At 44.1% G+C, this 18,129-nt stretch overlaps 2 protein-coding genes across 2 annotated transcripts; both read right to left on the minus strand.

Moving 5' to 3' along the window:
• Positions 1 to 1,505: 1,505 nt before the first annotated feature.
• Positions 1,506 to 8,755, minus strand: LOC119885756 (E3 ubiquitin-protein ligase TRIM39-like). The gene is made up of 4 exons (XM_038695974.1): positions 8,675 to 8,755; positions 4,397 to 4,573; positions 3,561 to 3,625; positions 1,506 to 3,339 (listed from the first exon to the last, which is right to left on the minus strand). The coding sequence occupies exons 1-4, from the start codon at positions 8,753 to 8,755 to the stop codon at positions 1,935 to 1,937; spliced, it is 1,728 nt and encodes a 575-aa protein (XP_038551902.1). The 3' UTR covers positions 1,506 to 1,934.
• A 7,260-nt stretch (positions 8,756 to 16,015) lies between these two features.
• On the minus strand, positions 16,016 to 17,819 carry LOC119886766 (nuclear factor 7, brain-like). Its single transcript, XM_038697712.1, has 2 exons — positions 17,631 to 17,819; positions 16,016 to 17,430 (listed from the first exon to the last, which is right to left on the minus strand). The coding sequence occupies exon 2, from the start codon at positions 17,415 to 17,417 to the stop codon at positions 16,029 to 16,031; it is 1,389 nt and encodes a 462-aa protein (XP_038553640.1). The 5' UTR covers positions 17,418 to 17,430; positions 17,631 to 17,819; the 3' UTR covers positions 16,016 to 16,028.
• Positions 17,820 to 18,129: the final 310 nt, after the last annotated feature.

An 18,129-nucleotide genomic window follows, 5' to 3' on the forward strand; every position in this document is an offset into this window, starting at 1 on the left:
AGATGTCTGAGACTCTCCTGCTGGGGGCCAGATGTCTGATACTCTTCTGCTTGGGGCCAGATGTCTGAGACTCTCCTGCTTGGGGCCAGATGTCTGAGACTCTCCTGCTTGGGGCCAGATGTCTGAGACTCTCCTGCTTGGGGCCAGATGTCTGAGACTCTCCTGCTGGGGGCCAGATCTCTGATGACGTCTGGCCCAGCTGAATCTTTTTGAGAACGTCCTTGTTCCTTTCTTCTGACAATAAATAAAAGACTGGACAGTTTGTTGTCATCCATTAATTTGTTCGATTCTGCACAACAACTTGGCAACAGAGGGATGGATGAGGGATTTGAGACTCAGCTGATGGACAGCAGTCAGGTTACTGCAGCGTGGCTCACCTCAGCGTGGGTTCGCTCCGGCTTCCTCCCACCGTCCAAAGACATGCAGGCTAGGCTAATTGGTGTCTCTAAATTGTCCTCAGGTGTGAGTGTGAGTCTCTCTATGTGTGGCCCTGCGATGGACTGGCGACCTGTCCAGGGTGGACCCCGCCTTTCGCTCGATGTCAGCTGGGATTGGCTCCAGCCCCCCCGCGACCCTGTACGCAGGATAAGCGGTTGACGATGGATGGATCAAATGTCATCATAGCCACAATGGCCCCACACAAGGCTAATCTGTCTTTTTGAAATCTGAACAGAGAAGATAAACCTGGGATCTGGGATCACAGTGGGGAGAAAATCTCTCTCTCCCGATGCATACAAGCCTTTTTCATCTGTTCCAAAACCACCATAAAGAGGTGATGATGATTCTGTAGACAAGGATCCTAATTACTAATCCAGGCTAGAGATAATCTCTCTCCCATGATTCATGGGGTCAAACAGTGCACCTGACTGACTTGAACTGAACCCTTTTGACACAGTCTGCCCGTATTCAGGGACGACCAAGACCTGACCTCTGACCCACGTTCCTACGTAGGTTTTTGACCAAAAGACGGTTACATTACCTGGTTTGACACTGCATGTTGGGGGGAACCAGATGCCTGGTGCTTTGCTGTCCTGTTTCTTATTTTATAACTAGATGTTTGTCTGTTTTCTGCTGCCATTTCAAAGATCAAATGTTATCTGCACTAACAGACTGACCCCATTCCCACAGAAGAAGCTAGATCTGACATGGTCTAGAAAAGAAGGGAACCAGCATGAAGTCTGAACAAAGTAAAAAATTTCAACAATAATTGAAATAATATTAATTAGGTAGTTGTGGTTCTTTGAGCCAATGTGCTGTAGCCTTTTTTAATTTTTTAATTTTTTACTCTTGTGGGCAGCCAAACAGCGACCCAAATAATTTATTAAAAATTTGGAGTTTGCCACACCCACCATAAATATAGTGTTCAATACAAAGAAAATATTACTATACAAAAAACATTTTTAAAAAACCTTACAGATTCAATGAATGTCTTTAAATGGAATATACCAATATATAATATGCCCATTTTTACAATAATATAAAAAAGAAGAGGCAGAAACATTTCATTATTGAGGAATAGATTCTTGTTTCTTTATTTGGTTCCACACAGTCTTCATGGCTCCACACACACAAGTCACAATAATAAAACATGAACAACCTTTTTATTCAGCACAGTGTGGATAAAAAACGAAACCAAAGCAAAACACAAAGAAACTCAGTGAAAGCATTTTACATATGAAAAGGCCGACAGCAGAAACTAAAAGCTGATTGTCAAACTAAATAACAAGTAACAGAAAATACAACCAATAAAAAACAACAAGTGAAAGAAAATAAAGTGATTGGAATAATGTCTTTAAAATGTGTTTGGTTAAATGTTAAAATGTGTTTGGAATAATGAGACAGCAGGAGGACAGGTGCAACTAAACAGGTTAAATTCAGAGACTTTTCCCTTTAAGAAATCAACAACATCATGAATATAATCATCCTCTTTATCTCTAACTGCTCTGTTCCACTGTCACACAGACCTTCACTGCTGACAGCTTCACTTCACCCACAGGGCTAATCAATGGAAACAGCCTCTCAGTGAAAGTGTGTGTGAAGGTGTTTATGTTTGTGTTAGTATCAGGATCAGAGAACAACAGCTTTCCTCTGTTCCAGTCCAGATTCACTCTGATCCTCTGGAGCTTCTTCCGGACTTTGAGAGCAGTGAGTGTTGATGGTGACCGTGCTGAGTATTTACCTCCAGACAACTCTATTCCCCACAATCCAGACTCTTTGTTGTCTCCCTTCCTCTGGACAGACTCTGCTAACACACCCAGTGTCCAGCCTGTACTGGTTCCAACCTCGACATCCCAGCTGTGAGTCCCTGAGTTAAAGCCCTCAGAGCCCAGGACACAGTAGTAATGATCAACCCTCTCTGGATTGTCAGGAAGCTGCTGTTCGTTTCCTCCTCTCACACTGGTCAGATCTTCAGACAGGATGAGATATGGATAAGCAGTGTTTGGGTCCAGAATGAGAGGAGTGTAGGAGACCATGTCCTTCATCTTGCTCCAGATGTTGAAGGTCAGGTTGCCCAGGTGTTTGGCCTGGTCTATCAGAGCTCCTGAGGGCAGCTGTGGATCATCCAGCAGGGGGCGCTGCTGGACTCTTTCCACTGCAGCCTTGTAGTTGAGCAGGAATGAGACGTCTTCAGCTCTCAGCTCCTCCTCTGTGGCTCTGACTGTGTCTGAAAGAGCTGCTATCTCTCTGCTCAGAGCCTCCATCTTCTCCTTCATCATCTGACTCTTCTGCTCCTCTTCCTCCCTCAGTGCAGCCATCCTGGCCTCCTCTTCCTCCTCTAGAAACAGGTGAAGCTTCTTGAACTGCTCCTTAATCTGCCTCTCTGTGTGTCGGGCCTGGACCTTCATGTGTTCTGCTGTTTGATCACACTTTACTTTAACTTGTTCACAAACCTTTAACTTCTCCTTTAAGGGCTCCAGAGTTTCCTGAAGTTCCTTCTTGTGTTGTCGTGCAGCTTCATCGACGGGTCTGAATCTGTGCTTGCTGTGTTTTTCTGAAACACTGCAGACGAGACACACTGGCTGCTGATGGTCCAGACAGAAGACTTTGAGTTTCTCAGAGTGCAGACTGCAGAGAGCCTCTGAAGCTCTCTGATCTCTCTCCTGTAAGAAGGCCTCACACAGGTTCTTCAACACCAGGTTACAAGGTGGTTCTTCTAGTGAAGATATTGTCTCACAAACTGGACACTGACGTGCTTGTTTCTCTGTCCACCAGCTCTTCAGACAGACTTTACAGAAGCTGTGGCTACATAACAGAACAACAGGATCTCTGAAGACCTCATGGCAGACCGGACAGCAGAGAGCCTCCTCTGATTTAGAAGCCATTTTGTCTCTGATGAAGCTGAAAAAACACAGAAGACAGCAGATTACAAAAGGAAGTCAGTTGTGTTTCCCTCCCTGCTGTAGAAAGCTGCCTCAGTTACTTTCACTGTGAGTCTCTGAGTGTTTCAGTCAGCAGCAGGTTGAAGTACTTCAAGTACTTCAGTAAGTACTTCAGTACTCTGTCCTGTAACTGTCCTCCCTCAGTTGAAGTCTCAGCTTTGTAATGAAGGTAAATCTTACCGTCTGTCTGTCGCTGTGTCTCTTCTCTCTGAGAAATGAACAGGAACAAACTGTTTCCTGGTTTGTCATGTGTCATGTGAGGGGGAGGGGGGCTTTGTCAGTCCACTGATGTGTTTCATCTTAAAGGGAACAGATGATAAATATAAAGTGGATGCACCTTCACTGTCAGAGAAGACCACCGAGACTTCCTTCGGTTCCTATGGTTCAAGGACAATGAACCTGGCAAGGAGATTGTTGAGTACAGGAGGAAAGTCCATGTGTTCGGCAACAGCCCTTCGCCAGCAGTAGACATCTATGGTCTTCATCGCGCAGCGCAACATGGACCAAGTTAGTATGGCTCAGAGTCCCAACACTTTGTGGAGCGCACCTTCTACGATGATAACGGCCTCAAGTCTCTACCAGCAGATGCTTGCCGGCTCAAATTTACGCCTCCACAAAATAGCGTCGAACCACTCTGACATCTTGGACGCCTTCCCACCAGAAGACCATGCAAAGGGTTTGCAGAACCTGGACTTCAATGACAATTCAGCCCTCATTCAACGCAGCTTAGGGCTCAGCTGGATCTTAAACCTGACATCTTCACCTTCAGAAAAGCATCCACCGAGAAGCCGTTTACCCATAGGGGCGTTCTAGCCACTGTGAACAGTTCGACCCTCTTTGATTTGTGGTCCCAATCATTACGTGAGGGTCCAAAACATTATTGATTATTACATTAAATATTATTCTGTGTAAAATTATAAAATATCTAACGTGTCAGGAGAGAAACCTGACTGGCACCCCAAAAGAAACCCGTAAGTCAAACTGTCACACACTTCTGGCACAAGATGTGTACTTACCCTCCTCCTCCGGGAACCTTTGACAGCACAGATTTTCACCGCCAGCAGTGGAGACGGTTGCAGCATCTGGCCAACACGTTTTGGAGCAGATAGAGACGTGAGTACCTTCCTATGCCGCAAAGCCGAAGCGAGGGGCAGGACGTACGGTCTAACATTGAGAAAGGTGACCTGGTCCTGCTTAAGGATAACCAGGCGAAACGGAACGAATGGCCCATACCTCTGGTTACAAAGACATTCCCTGATGAAGATGGGAACGTCAAACTCAAGGTCACAAGATCTGGGTTAGCGAGGACCTTGCTGAGACCTGTTTCTGAGACGATCCTTCTCAAGAGTGCAGAGGAAACAAACTGATTTAGTTCCCCCTATTATTCAGACACGATAAGGTTATTCGTATAGTGGTATTTAATCAATACCAGGCAGGGAGTGTCATGTTCTGTTAGAACTTTGCATTTAGTTTGTTACTTTCTCCCCCTGAATAGTTTCTATTAGTTTAGCTGTTGAGCTGCACGTACAATATAAGTTATTTACAGCTATCAACGTACCAGCTGAATGTAATACGTGTATGTTACAACTTTGTAGCTTACCTGTAGATTATTTTATGTCTGTTGATGTCTGGCGTGTTTGAACAGCATTCAGTGATTGGTGCTATCTCTCTGTATCATTTCAGTTTTACAAAAGTCCTTCATGAGAATTACAACAGTAAAGAGCCTTGTGTACAGTCACACACACTGAGGACAGAATACTGAGATCACATGTCATCATGTCAACATAACTTTAACGGAAAGAACACCAAGGAAACACATTTATTTTACCTTGTTTTAAAAAATGTTAAAGAAAAATGTAAAACATGACAACAATAGCAGCACTGCTATCACCTGTCATACCATTACTAACATATTAATAACTTAATTTATTTTCCAAAACACAAAATTGTAAATGGAGCAGGGAACAGAGAGAGTGGTTGATGCAAAACCAGAGAAACCTCTCTGGAGGTCGGCGGGGAAGGAAAATCTCTTCTGGAGGCTGGACAAGAGGAACAGGACTCGGCCAGACCAGAGACAGAGAGACAGGAGCAGGTGCCGGCCGGGCCGCCTCCAAAGAACCAGGAGCAGCCTGCGCTTCAAGTCTGGGGAGTCCTTAATGACACATGTGACCGGACTGACTCTTGTGAAGCTGAAGGAAGCTTTAGATTCTGCTCCTGTTTTAGGCCTCCTTAATATGTCAGAAGTAAGTAGGGTAAGTAACACAAGGCAACGCTGTACAAGAGACTCTCAACCTACTCTGACGTTGTCTGGTATTTATTCTGTACTCTTTAGTTTAGGCTGTGAGATAGATCAGGTTGAGTGAGTTCAGATACTGTAGATCCTTTGAGATAAATGAATCACTAAGTGCATGCTAGGCTGTTTAGAGGGCGTTAATTACAGTGTGGTGGTTATATTGCATCGATTTATGTTGTACGTTATAAAGAATATTCTTATGTATTCCTGTTCAGATTAAGATACGAGTGTTGTATGATGTAGGGGGAAAAGTTAGGACAATTCCAAAAAATAGGTAAAAACTAAAACCAAATTATATTTATATAAACCATCATCATTGAGTATTTTAAATATCATAATAAAATGAATGATCTCTTTGTTTTTGGCAATAAAAGTTAAATATCCCCATTGACCAAAAAGTAAACCTCCATATTGACCGACCCACCCCTGTATCTGCATGAAATGGTTTGGTCCGGCCTCAGCATGCTCATCAGTGACGTGTTTAGCTGTAGTCAGTAGATGAGCCAGAAATAAAGTGATCACAATGTTGCCTAGTAACCAAACTCTGGTTTTCAAAAAAGGAAAGAGAGAGAGGAAAAGGAAATGGTGTCACTCTGTAAGCCAGTTTTACACCAAGAGTCTGTGAGTGGTGTTAACCTTCATGTCCACAGTGAAATAAGCTAGCTAGACTGGTGTTAGCCTACATTTCATCAACATTTAATCAGTTCAGGGAAAAGTTTAGCAAGATATTCATATAAATCATGTCCCCGCCCCTTTTAGCAGACTAACAACAGATGAGTCAGCAGCAGCCCAGTCTGCCCAGAACTGTAGCCTCCCTGTCCCAGTGAAGAAGGGGAGCAGCACTGTGTTACTGACAGGCCAGTATGCATCATGCCAGGGAGGCTGTGGGGATTTCTCTGGCTCTTTTTACCAAAAAGACAAAGTCACAAAGTCACATAATGATCATTCTGAAATAAAATAAAACAACCTCCTGTCTGTACTGGATGCTGAACAGCAGCTTACCTCTGCCTGCATGTAAGTTACAGACATATTAAAATAATCCAGTTTGATACGTTCATTTAGATTGAATTATGGCCTTTAAATGGCATCTATAGATAGTTAATTTTACTATAAAAATACATTAAGACATTAAAAGATTGCCTTAAGGACATTTTTATGGTGACTTTTAATCTAGCATCAAATAGTGAACTGCATACTGTATGCATACTTGCATGTACAAATCCCCAGCAGTAAATATTGTGCTAGTACACTATGTGTAACACTATTTATTATTTAAACTGGATTGTACTTTTGTTTATTGAAGGAAAACCACACACACAGGTATCGCTGTAACACGTTGAACCATCCTTCGATCGCGACTCTAATTCTCATTTCCTGTGTAAAGTCTAGGCCTGTGCTGGTACTTCAGAAGTGCATCACGGCTTTAAGTAATGTTCTGGCCGACACTCCAGGTGGAGAGCGGTGATAAAGAAGTCCTGCACACCAGCAGTTATCTCACTTGCAACTCAATTACATTTTCCATCCACAAGAGTCTATTTCAATAACTGTTGTTGAGCTAACTCCAGATAGACAAGTATTGTCTAGTCAATGTGTTGTCTAGAGCTTTTTACTGTAAACGTGCAGATGCAAAATCAACTGCTAAACATTTGTTACAGGACATCATTCCAAGGAGAGCAGAAAAAACAAGCATTGATCTGAAGTGACATTGTGCCATGTTGTCATCCAGAGGGTTGAGTTTGCTGTTGTAAGAGCTAATGGGGTGTTAAAAACAAGCTCACAGAAATGATTGAAGAGACACAGATCGATTAGATTATCTCCTCCTAGTGCCAATGTATATGAGGGGCAGACACCATTCTAACATAAGTTGTGTCCATGGGCCAAAGGAAAACTTACAGACCAGGTTCCTGTAGACAAGGGCGTCACTTTGTGTTGAAAAGTTGTGGGGACATAAGGGTTCAGATTAGGAGCGTGATGATACATTTGGGTCATAAGACAATGTTTCTTTGAAAAGAACACCGTACGGGCTTAGTGGAGTCAGACAGACAGAAAATATTCTGGAAGGGCTTGTATCTCCAGCACGTCTCTGTCTTCTTGTTCCTCGCCATCATGCCTGCACCACATCCTCCTTATTCTTAACTCCACCTGTTTGTGAGTGGTAAAACAAGTTGCCCAAGCTCCACACTGTGAGTATCAGTGTTTTTCTGTGGCTTTGCCCATAAGTATTTGTTTTTTTTGTATTACTTTGGGAATATTTATTGATGAACTGAAAACTTTTTCTTGTGTTTCAATGGATGTATAACCACAAGTGTTGGTTGTGTTTTCCTGAACTGGTAGAAAGTCTATGAATGCACGTTATCTTGAATGTTGATTGCCTGTGTCTATTTTGGTGTACAGTATAATTTCTAATCACTGTGAACCAGGATTGTTGAAGCTTCTTCCTGCTACTTATGGTTTAATTCTATGTGGACAGAAATTGTCGTATATCTACGCTATTTTGCCGAAGTTTTAGGACACCCCTCCGAATCATTGAATTCAGGTGTTCCAGTCACTTCCATGGCCACAGGTGTGTAAGATCAAGCAACAAGGCTGCGGACTGCTTCTACAAACATTTGTGAAAGAATGGGTCGCTCTCAGCAATAAGTCCATTGGGGAAACAGTGCGTCGAGAGCTTCATGGCCGAGCAGCTGCATCCAAGCCTTACATCACCAAGTGCAATGCAAAGTGTCTGATGCAGCGGTGTAAAGCACGCCACCACTGGACACTAGAGCAGTGGAGACGTGTTCTCTGGTTGCCAGGAGAACGGTACTTGCCAGACTGCACTGTGCCAAGTGAAAAGTTTGGGTTATGGTGTGGGGTTGTTTTTCAGGGCTTTGCCCCTTAGTTCCAGTGAAATGAACTGTTAATGCTCCAGCATACCAAGACATTTTGGACCATTTCATGCTCCCAACTTTGTGGAAACAGTTTGGGGACGGCCCCTTCCTGTTCTAACATGACTGCGCACCAGTGCACAAAGCAGGTCAATAAAGACCTGGATGAGCGAGTCTGGTGTGGAGAAGTTGACTGGCCTGAGTCCTGACCCCATCCCGATAGAACATCTTTGGGATGAATTAGAGCGGAGACTGTGAGCCAGGTCTTCTCGTCCAACATCTGCACCTGACCTCACAAATGCGTTTCTAGAAGAAAGGTCAAAAATTCCCATGAACACACTCCTAAACTTGTGGACAGCCTTCCCAGAAGAGCTGAAGCTGTTGTAGCTGCAAAGGGCGGGCCAACTCCATATCAAACCCTACGGATTAAGAATGAGATGTCATGAACCTTCATGAGCATGTAAAGGCAGGTGACCCAAACTTTTGGCAATATATGGTATATATATCCTTGTAACAGGCATACGTTTGTGTGTGTTTGTTTGTTCCTGACTGGCACCCCATAAAATACGCAAATAACAAAATAGTTGCGTACTAAACCGTTACAACATGCCCGAAATATTTGTGTTAACACAAACTCATGCGTACTCTAACATGTATAACTGGATTATTAGACAAGAGTGACATCTTGTGGTCAGACCTACTGTAGTTAGAGAGCTGTAGACAGCTTTGAAGGAACTGATGGAACAACTGCACTCTTTCCTGCTGCTGCTTTTGTTGGGAAACCTCTGAGAGCACAGCCAACAGAGTTTATATACATCTGCTGAGTTTTGTCCAGTTTTAAATACAGCACATTTGGCAAGTTAAGAGTGAACTGTTGCCTAATTACGAAACGAAAAAAGATTGAAAGAATTCCTTATTATTTACATGTTACGTCAAACTTTCCAATATTTGTTACTAACCATAGGTTGCAAACATACTTACTCCTGATACTTAGCAATGCAGCCAGTTTCTTGACTCTTGAACGGTCCGGTACAATGCCCGCATTACTGCTGATGCACCAGTCTGCCTGTCCATCTCCTGCTCCATTTTGCCGTCACTCGATCCCGAGATACTTAAACTTCACTTGGGGCAGCAACTCACTCCAGTTTTCCAGCAGAGAACCGTGGCCTCACACCTGGAGGTGCTGATCCCCAGTTGCTTCATACTGTGAGAAAGAAAACAAATCAAGATCCAGCTCTGCCTTTGATTTAATATTTTACCCGGTTTTAAGACACATTTGTTTAGGTTCCTATCTTTTTGTCTACACATTTTAACTGGATGACAGCTTCTTACTTCTCAGATGTTTGGAACCTTTTATACACAGACTGGATGGCCGACTCTGGACTGCTGCCAGTACAGCAAGGTTGGTTTTAGCCCATCATCTAAGCTAGCCAGTCCCTTTTACGGAGGACTTTAAACTTGGGCACAGGCACTTTTAGTCATGCCAGCTCTCACCTCTCCAGTGGCTCACTGTGAGGGTTGTCTTCGGCTGAGCCAGATGGTTACTTGCCCCTGAACTCTGACCCACGTTCCTACTTTGGTTTTTGACCAAATGACGGTTACATTACCTGGTTTGACACTACATGTCGTGGGGAACCAGATGCCTGGTGCTTTGCTGTCCTGTTGCTTATTTTATACTGAACTAGATGTTTGTCTATTTGCTGCTGCCATTTCAAAGATCAAATGTTATCCACACTAACAGACTGACCCCATTCCCACAGAAGAAGCTAGATCTGACGCTGTCAGCTCGTTTCCATGTTGTTGGTTAACCCTTTTTTCCAAAACATGGTCCAGGTGTTTGGCCACAGACCACATGGTCTGTTTGTGTTATCAGACACTGTGAGCTCCAAGGTAAAGACTCATTCAGAGATGGTGAGACATGCTACTTTCTATCCAGAGCTGTATTAAAGAGATTGTTGAGCAAAACAACTACTGTAGACCAAATCAACATCTGATGCTGTAATAATCCATATCTTTCCATACCTTATGATGGACTGAACAAAATAAATAAAACACTGTCTTGTAGTTGTTGGCATATTCAGTAAATGGGTTAAAGGTTTCCATAAACAGGAGGCCAGAGCAGTGGGAGATGGAGGAAACATTTATTACAACCAACAGTTCAATCTAGTTGTTAACATATGAGTGTCAACATCAGAGAAACGTAATGCTTTCGTTGTAGAGAATTAACAGATACAGATAAGAGCAAACTCATTATGATTCATTTATTTTCTGTGGCAGGGCCAAATAAATCAATAAGTCAGAAGCATGCACACGTCATGGTGATATAATGTGACAGCAGGAGGACAGGTGCAGCTTCACTGGTTAAATTCAGATACTGTTCCCTTTAAGAAATCAACATCATCATGAATATTCAGAGACTGTTGAGCTCGTTACAGAGACCTGCCCCATCAACATCTTGGTTCAAGCACTCGGCAGGTGGTCCATGTTCCGAGCGGTCAGCGCAAGACTCCGGCAAGATGAGAGGAGGTAAATATCATTCCCAAAAACAAGATAACTGCTCTATTCCACTGTCACACAGACCTATACTGCTGATATCTTCACTTCAGCCACGGTGTTTATGTACGGAAACATCCTCTCAGTGAAAGTGTGTCTGAAGGTGTGTATGTGTGTGTTAGTATCAGGATCAGAGAACGGCAGATTTCCTCTGTTCCAGTCCAGATTCACTCCGATCCTCTGGAGCTTCTTCTGCACACTGAGATCAGTGAGTGGGGCTGGTGATGACTCTACAAAGTATTTATCTTCATAGAACTCTATTCTCCATGGGTCCAGAATCAGGGGCCCGGAGGGTGGACTGCCTGGAGGCGGTGGAGGCGTCTCCAATGCGGAACGAATGCCCACAGTACAGTTCAAAGGTGTTGGTGAAACCAGAAGTGTGTGGCTACTTTTCCTGTCTCTGTCACGAACAGAGGATCTCAGGGGAAGCGTGGATAGCTAGTCTCGAGTCCACATAGAGACATATGGGTTCATACGGACTGAGGTAAGAATTGAGTTGGAAGAGGTAGATGGTTTGCAGTAGACCGTACTGGTTGATTTTGCAACGTGATAAATGACAATGTATGGAAAAGTCGGCCATGGTGGCGTGTAGACTCGGATGCTAGTGGAGGCTGGAGGTGATAAACTAAAGCCAAAAAATGCCTGTAGAAACATGGATTCTAGGATTCTGTCCACGTACAGAGTCAGATAACCAGATCGGACGGTCGAAATGCAGCATGCCAAGAGGTCTGAAGTGAGGGGTAAACGTTTTGGCAAGGGACGTGGTTCGATCTTGCAGAGGCCTTTAGTTAGCATGCTAATGTGTGAGTGGAACATAGCTGTGATGGTGTCTCTGGAAGTCATTTCCAGGCGTTCTAGCCGTGGCGTTAGTTGAAGATGGTCGCAAAAAAAGGTGGGACTGGAGTCAGAAAGGGATCGGAAGCTGGCGCCAATTGCTTGAATTTCTGTAAGGAGAAACAAGAAAGAGAGTCAGCAATTGTATTTTTGTGGCCTGGGATATGGGGTGCTCGGATGATGAATTGGTGCTGTGCTGAAACCAAGGAGAGCCGTGAAGGCATTGCATTATGTCTAGGCAATGGGACCATCCCCTGTTAACTATGTCTACCACTGCACTGTTGTCGGAGTAGATTGCAATGGTTTTCTTGGACCATTTGGACCCCCAAGGAATGCCTGCGATAATGACTGTGTACATTTTGTAAATGGTGGAGGAAGGAGAGAACCAACTACCAAGTAGTAGCCGCCAAAGCCGACAGAAGGGGCAGCAACTGTGAAGAGATGAATGTCTTCAGGTTTGGTGACGTGGTCATCGTGGAAAAAGGAAATGCCGTTCCAGGATGAAAGGAAATGGTGCCACAGTTCTAGCTCCATCTTGCATGGAGAGATGGGACAGAGGTGGCTGTGGGAAGGAGATATAACAGGAAGGACTGACCTTGTGGGATGATCCGGGTGACGTAGTTTAAGTGTCCTAGTAGTGAGAGAAGTTGGCGTTTGGTGCAATGGTGAGCCAGAAGGAAATTGGAAATTAGTAAGGAAACAGCGTAGATTTTCTCAGAGGGCAAGAATGCCTAGAGGAATACTGAGTCGAGATGAGACTGTTGATTCATGGACTTATTCTGAACGTAGGAAACAGTGGGCACATCATGAAGATTTCTTTGACTTCTTTAGCCAGGAGTTTGTCGAATGTGTCTGGGTGACGGCTGACTGCAAGTCACAGGATGAATGAGGTAAGGCTTGCAAGCCCGAGTAGAAGCCATGTGTGAAGCCCTGTATGAGGTAACAAACAAACAAACTGACGATCTGGGTGATTCTTCAAGGATGTGGCAAGTGCATGGATTAGAATGGGTTGTTGAGATACTCACACATGTTGTGCTTGGTTGGGTTGTGGGGGCAGGTTGTTCTGGCGTGGGTTTCGCCACAGAAAGAGCATGTGTGAGGGAATCTGCAGCTTGAAGCGGAGCAGCCTAGTTTGTTAAAATTGTTGCACATCATCCTCCCCGTCTGGAAGAGGACTGGTCTTCCTTTCTTATCCAAGCCTTGTGGGAGAGGGCCATGGGTGGTAGGCTGCGTGCAGGCTGGTTTAGGAGTGATTGATGGCGAGGGTGCATGCTGAGGCCGGATGTGATGGCACACAGCAAAGGTCCCTTGGCTGAGATGAAAAGAGGACATGGAAGGTGTAGAAACCGTTGCCACCGAACCGCAAGGCCAGGTCGAAGATCAGGGACAGGTAATCATCCAGCTCTGACCTGCGGTCGGGGAAAACTGAAAAGAAGAAAAAGAGAAGCCAAATTCTGCTGGTGAGGAAGTGGTTGCTTAGGTTTGATAGGGCCGAGAGCAGTTTGCAGTTCCCTTGGAATAAGCGGGTTATGTAAGGATGGATTAATCAGTGAAGCGAGGTCAATGTGGTTACCGGCGAGAATCTGTTGCCTGAGTGAGGGTGACACTGGGGATGGTCAGGCTGGGGCGCGGGGCGCACCGGAGGTGTTGTTGTGGCTAAGGTGAAGTGATTAGAAGGGGACGGATATGTGGAAAAACCGGCAGGAGTGGCTGTGGGTGGACCTGTGGAGAAAGTGGAAAAGTCACACTGGATGCATTTGGGATATGGGGAGGGGGAGGTGGGTAGGGTATGGGGAAGGGAGGGGTAAAGGATAGACAGGAGAAATAGTTTGGCCGCATGTGTATTTGGACGGATGTGGTAGCCGGTATCGAGGTAGGAAGGACTGATGAAGCCAGAAGAGATGGGAAAGTAGGAACAAGGGAAGAAGAAAGGATGCTGGGATGGAGGGATGCATGTGCTCAGGTTGATAGTGAAGCTTGGAGTGAAGAAGTAGAGAAGAGATGAGAAAGAGGTTGGGGTGCATCAGAGTTTGATACGACCTGGCCCTGTTTGAGGGCTGATGTGGGGTTGTATTCAGTTTCTTTTGCCATGGGATGCGCCGCGGATCATTGGAAGCCACGGAAGTTGCGCTGGTGACCTAGAAGTGCTGGGGAAGCTCGGCTTGAAGAGTTGTGTGTGTTGTTGCGTGTCCTTGTACTGTTGGACACTGGAGTGATGAAAGGAGATGTTCCTCTGGTTAAGTTCTTCTTTGAGCCGGACGACTGTCTACTCGGAAATTTTTGGAGTGGAGGGACAGTCGGAGTGTTGGCTTGATGGTCGCATGTAGCGATAGCTTCGCTTGTCGTGGCTGTGGCTTGGAGTGCTGAAGCCGGGATCTTGGAATGGACAATGTTGGAATTGCTGGAGACTGTAGGCTGAGAGCACCGGGGAATATGAATGGCTGAACACAGCCGACGTTTCAGACGAGGTTGTTAAGAGAAGAATCCGCCATAACTGATGTTGGATGCTCGTCGAACATGTCGCTGTCCTATGGATTAGGAACGAGTGCTGAGTCCAATGTTGGAGATTGATTTCGATTGGTTTGTCACGGCTCATGAGAAAGCTGAGTCAAGAGGAGGTGAACGGAAATGGTGTGCTTAAATTTGGTGTTCCCAAATCTAATTTCATCACACTGAATTTACACGTCACTATGTAAATATAACTGGCTCAGAACAGGCCTTTCGGGGGTGAGTGCACGACAGTAAGCATGATGGGTATGCATACAGTAATCTTATGAAATCTATGCATTTTTATTGTTTTTTTTCTGACCATTTGATAAAGAAAAAATATATCCACGACTTGGAGTAGTAACAACTATTGATTAGTCTATAAATAAATATTATTACATTAAATAAAAATTATAATGTTAGTATAATAATATGCATTTATTGAAAGTTATTTCTTCTACATGTTTTTTTTTTTTTTTTACAGCATTCAGTGTTGAAACGTATATTGTAATAGGCTATAGACTATATTAACTTATTGGGAGAAAACTGGTTGAGCACCCCCATATCGCCAAAATGGCGGCAAATGTTTCACTGCGAAGCTTCGACTGTGAGATTGACAGTTGAATCAGGCTCCGCCCATCGATGCATCGAATCTTCGACTATTGGGGGTCAGCCCTAATGTACTGACAGTGTTTGATATACTTATTATTTCCACGTTGTTGATGTTATATTCATGGTTGGATAATTATATCTTTAGGCCACACCAGGGTTTGTGTGTGTGGATGAACATCTGTGAAACTGTTATGCCTCTCTGTTCCCATGGGAAGTGGAATTATCATGGAGCTGCTTTAAATTTTATTTTTGTCCCCTGATGTCTGATCCTGCCCTAGGTGGCAGACGTCTGACCCAGCTGAATCTTTTTAAGTACTTTGTTGTTTCTGTCTTCCTTAAATTAATACCAAAAGACAGCTGTTTGTTGCAGTCCATTTATTTGTTCAATTCTGCACCAGGAAATATACAATTCCTACGAGACATGAATCCTAAATGCCACAGAAATCAGTAATAAATCATCATATCATAAATATGTTTTAATTTTCATCAGAAACATATTTGATTTTGAGACTGTTAAACGTGCATTTAGAAAACTGCTTTATAATAATATCATTAATAATAAGTAGACTGTGTTGGATCTGAACAATGATCGGCTGCTCAAACATTGTTTCTTTATTTGGTTCCACACAGTCTTCATGGCTCCACACACAAGTCACAATAATAAAACATGAACAACCTTTTTATTCAGCACAGTGTGGATAAAAAACGAAACCAAAGCAAAACATAAAGAAACTCAGTGAAAGCATTTTACATATGAAAAGGCCGACAGCAGAAACTAAAAGCTGATTGTCAAACTAAATAACAAGTAACAGAAAATACAACCAATAAAAAACAACAAGTGAAAGAAAATAAAGTGATTGGAATAATGTCTTTAAAATGTGTTTGGTTAAATGTTAAAATGTGTTTGGAATAATGAGACAGCAGGAGGACAGGTGCAACTAAACAGGTTAAATTCAGAGACTTTTCCCTTCAACATCATGAATATAATCATCCTCTTTATCTCTAACTGCTCTGTTCCACTGTCACACAGACCTTCACTGCTGAGATCTTCACTTCACCCACAGGGCTAATCAATGGAAACAGCCTCTCAGTGAAAGTGTGTGTGAAGGTGTTTATGTTTGTGTTAGTATCAGGATCAGAGAACAACAGCTTTCCTCTGTTCCAGTCCAGATTCACTCTGATCCTCTGGAGCTTCTTCCGGACTTTGAGAGCAGTGAGTGTTGATGGTGACCGTGCTGAGTATTTACCTCCAGACAACTCTATTCCCCACAATCCAGACTCTTTGTTGTCTCCCTTCCTCTGGACAGACTCTGCTAACACACCCAGTGTCCAGCCTGTACTGGTTCCAACCTCGACATCCCAGCTGTGAGTCCCTGAGTTAAAGCCCTCAGAGCCCAGGACACAGTAGTAATGATCAACCCTCTCTGGATTGTCAGGAAGCTGCTGTTCGTTTCCTCCTCTCACACTGGTCAGATCTTCAGACAGGATGAGATATGGATAAGCAGTGTTTGGGTCCAGAATGAGAGGAGTGTAGGAGACCATGTCCTTCATCTTGCTCCAGATGTTGAAGGTCAGGTTGCCCAGGTGTTTGGCCTGGTCTATCAGAGCTCCTGAGGGCAGCTGTGGATCATCCAGCAGGGGGCGCTGCTGGACTCTTTCCACTGCAGCCTTGTAGTTGAGCAGGAATGAGACGTCTTCAGCTCTCAGCTCCTCCTCTGTGGCTCTGACTGTGTCTGAAAGAGCTGCTATCTCTCTGCTCAGAGCCTCCATCTTCTCCTTCATCATCTGACTCTTCTGCTCCTCTTCCTCCCTCAGTGCAGCCATCCTGGCCTCCTCTTCCTCCTCTAGAAACAGGTGAAGCTTCTTGAACTGCTCCTTAATCTGCCTCTCTGTGTGTCGGGCCTGGACCTTCATGTGTTCTGCTGTTTGATCACACTTTACTTTAACTTGTTCACAAACCTTTAACTTCTCCTTTAAGGGCTCCAGAGTTTCCTGAAGTTCCTTCTTGTGTTGTCGTGCAGCTTCATCGACGGGTCTGAATCTGTGCTTGCTGTGTTTTTCTGAAACACTGCAGACGAGACACACTGGCTGCTGATGGTCCAGACAGAAGACTTTGAGTTTCTCAGAGTGCAGACTGCAGAGAGCCTCTGAAGCTCTCTGATCTCTCTCCTGTAAGAAGGCCTCACACAGGTTCTTCAACACCAGGTTACAAGGTGGTTCTTCTAGTGAAGATATTGTCTCACAAACTGGACACTGACGTGCTTGTTTCTCTGTCCACCAGCTCTTCAGACAGACTTTACAGAAGCTGTGGCTACATAACAGAACAACAGGATCTCTGAAGACCTCATGACAGACCGGACAGCAGAGTTCCTCCTCTGATTTAGAAGCCATTTTGTCTCTGAAGCTGAAAAAACACAGAAGACAGCAGATTACAACAGGAAGTCAGCTGTGTTTCCCTCCCTGCTGTAGAAAGCTGCCTCACTTTCACTTTGAGTCTCTGAGTGTTTCAGTCAGCAGCAGGTTGAAGTACTTCAGTAAGTATTTCAACCTGTAATTGACCTCCCTCAGTTGAAGTCACAGCTTTGTAATGAAGGTAAATCTTACCATCTGTCTGTCGCTGCGTCTCTTCTCTCTAAGAACTGAACAGGAACAAGCTGAACAGGTTTGTCTGTATTGAGGAAGAATTGTTTCCTGGTGCTTCTCAGGTGAGTCAGGTGAGGGGCGGAGCTTTGTCAGGCCACTGATGGGTGTTGTACCTTAAAGGAAACAGATGATAAATATGATTCATCACACTGAGATCTCATATCACTATGTCAACATAACGTTCACGGCGTCCCTCCCTCCTCTGATCTGGAAGCCGTTTAGTCTCTGATGAAACTGAAAACATACTGATAGTACAGAAAGTACAGACTCAGTCACCACATCCTTGCAATTGAAAAAGGGAGGCAGTCCTGGTTACCAAGAGAATATAGAGTCTGTGAGGCCTGTACGACAGCTGAGGTGGAGAAATGTGATAAATATAGAAGCATGAGAAAAATAAATTTCAGAAATTCCATCTCTTAATACCAGATTTCAATGAACTTCAGGATAAAAATAAATAAAG

The sequence above is a fragment of the Micropterus salmoides genome, unplaced genomic scaffold (assembly GCF_014851395.1).
Source record: "Micropterus salmoides isolate LMB-PRFRI ecotype aquatic unplaced genomic scaffold, ASM1485139v1 Ms_hic_scaffold_4, whole genome shotgun sequence".
In the NCBI taxonomy this organism is placed as follows: Eukaryota; Metazoa; Chordata; class Actinopteri; order Centrarchiformes; family Centrarchidae; genus Micropterus; species Micropterus salmoides.

Coding starts and splice junctions, on each gene's coding strand:
- LOC119885756 (XM_038695974.1), bottom strand. CDS start 8,755: ATGGGGTCAGGACTCAGGCCAGTCAACTTCTCCACACCAGACTCGCTC. Junction 4,574..8,674: donor TTGACCTGCTTTGTGCACTG/GTGCGCAGTCAT, acceptor GTTATCCTTAAG/CAGGACCAGGTCACCTTTCT. Junction 3,626..4,396: donor AAGGTTCCCGGAGGAGGAGG/GTAAGTACACAT, acceptor CATGACACATGA/CAAACCAGGAAACAGTTTGT.
- LOC119886766 (XM_038697712.1), bottom strand. CDS start 17,417: ATGGCTTCTAAATCAGAGGAGGAACTCTGCTGTCCGGTCTGTCATGAG.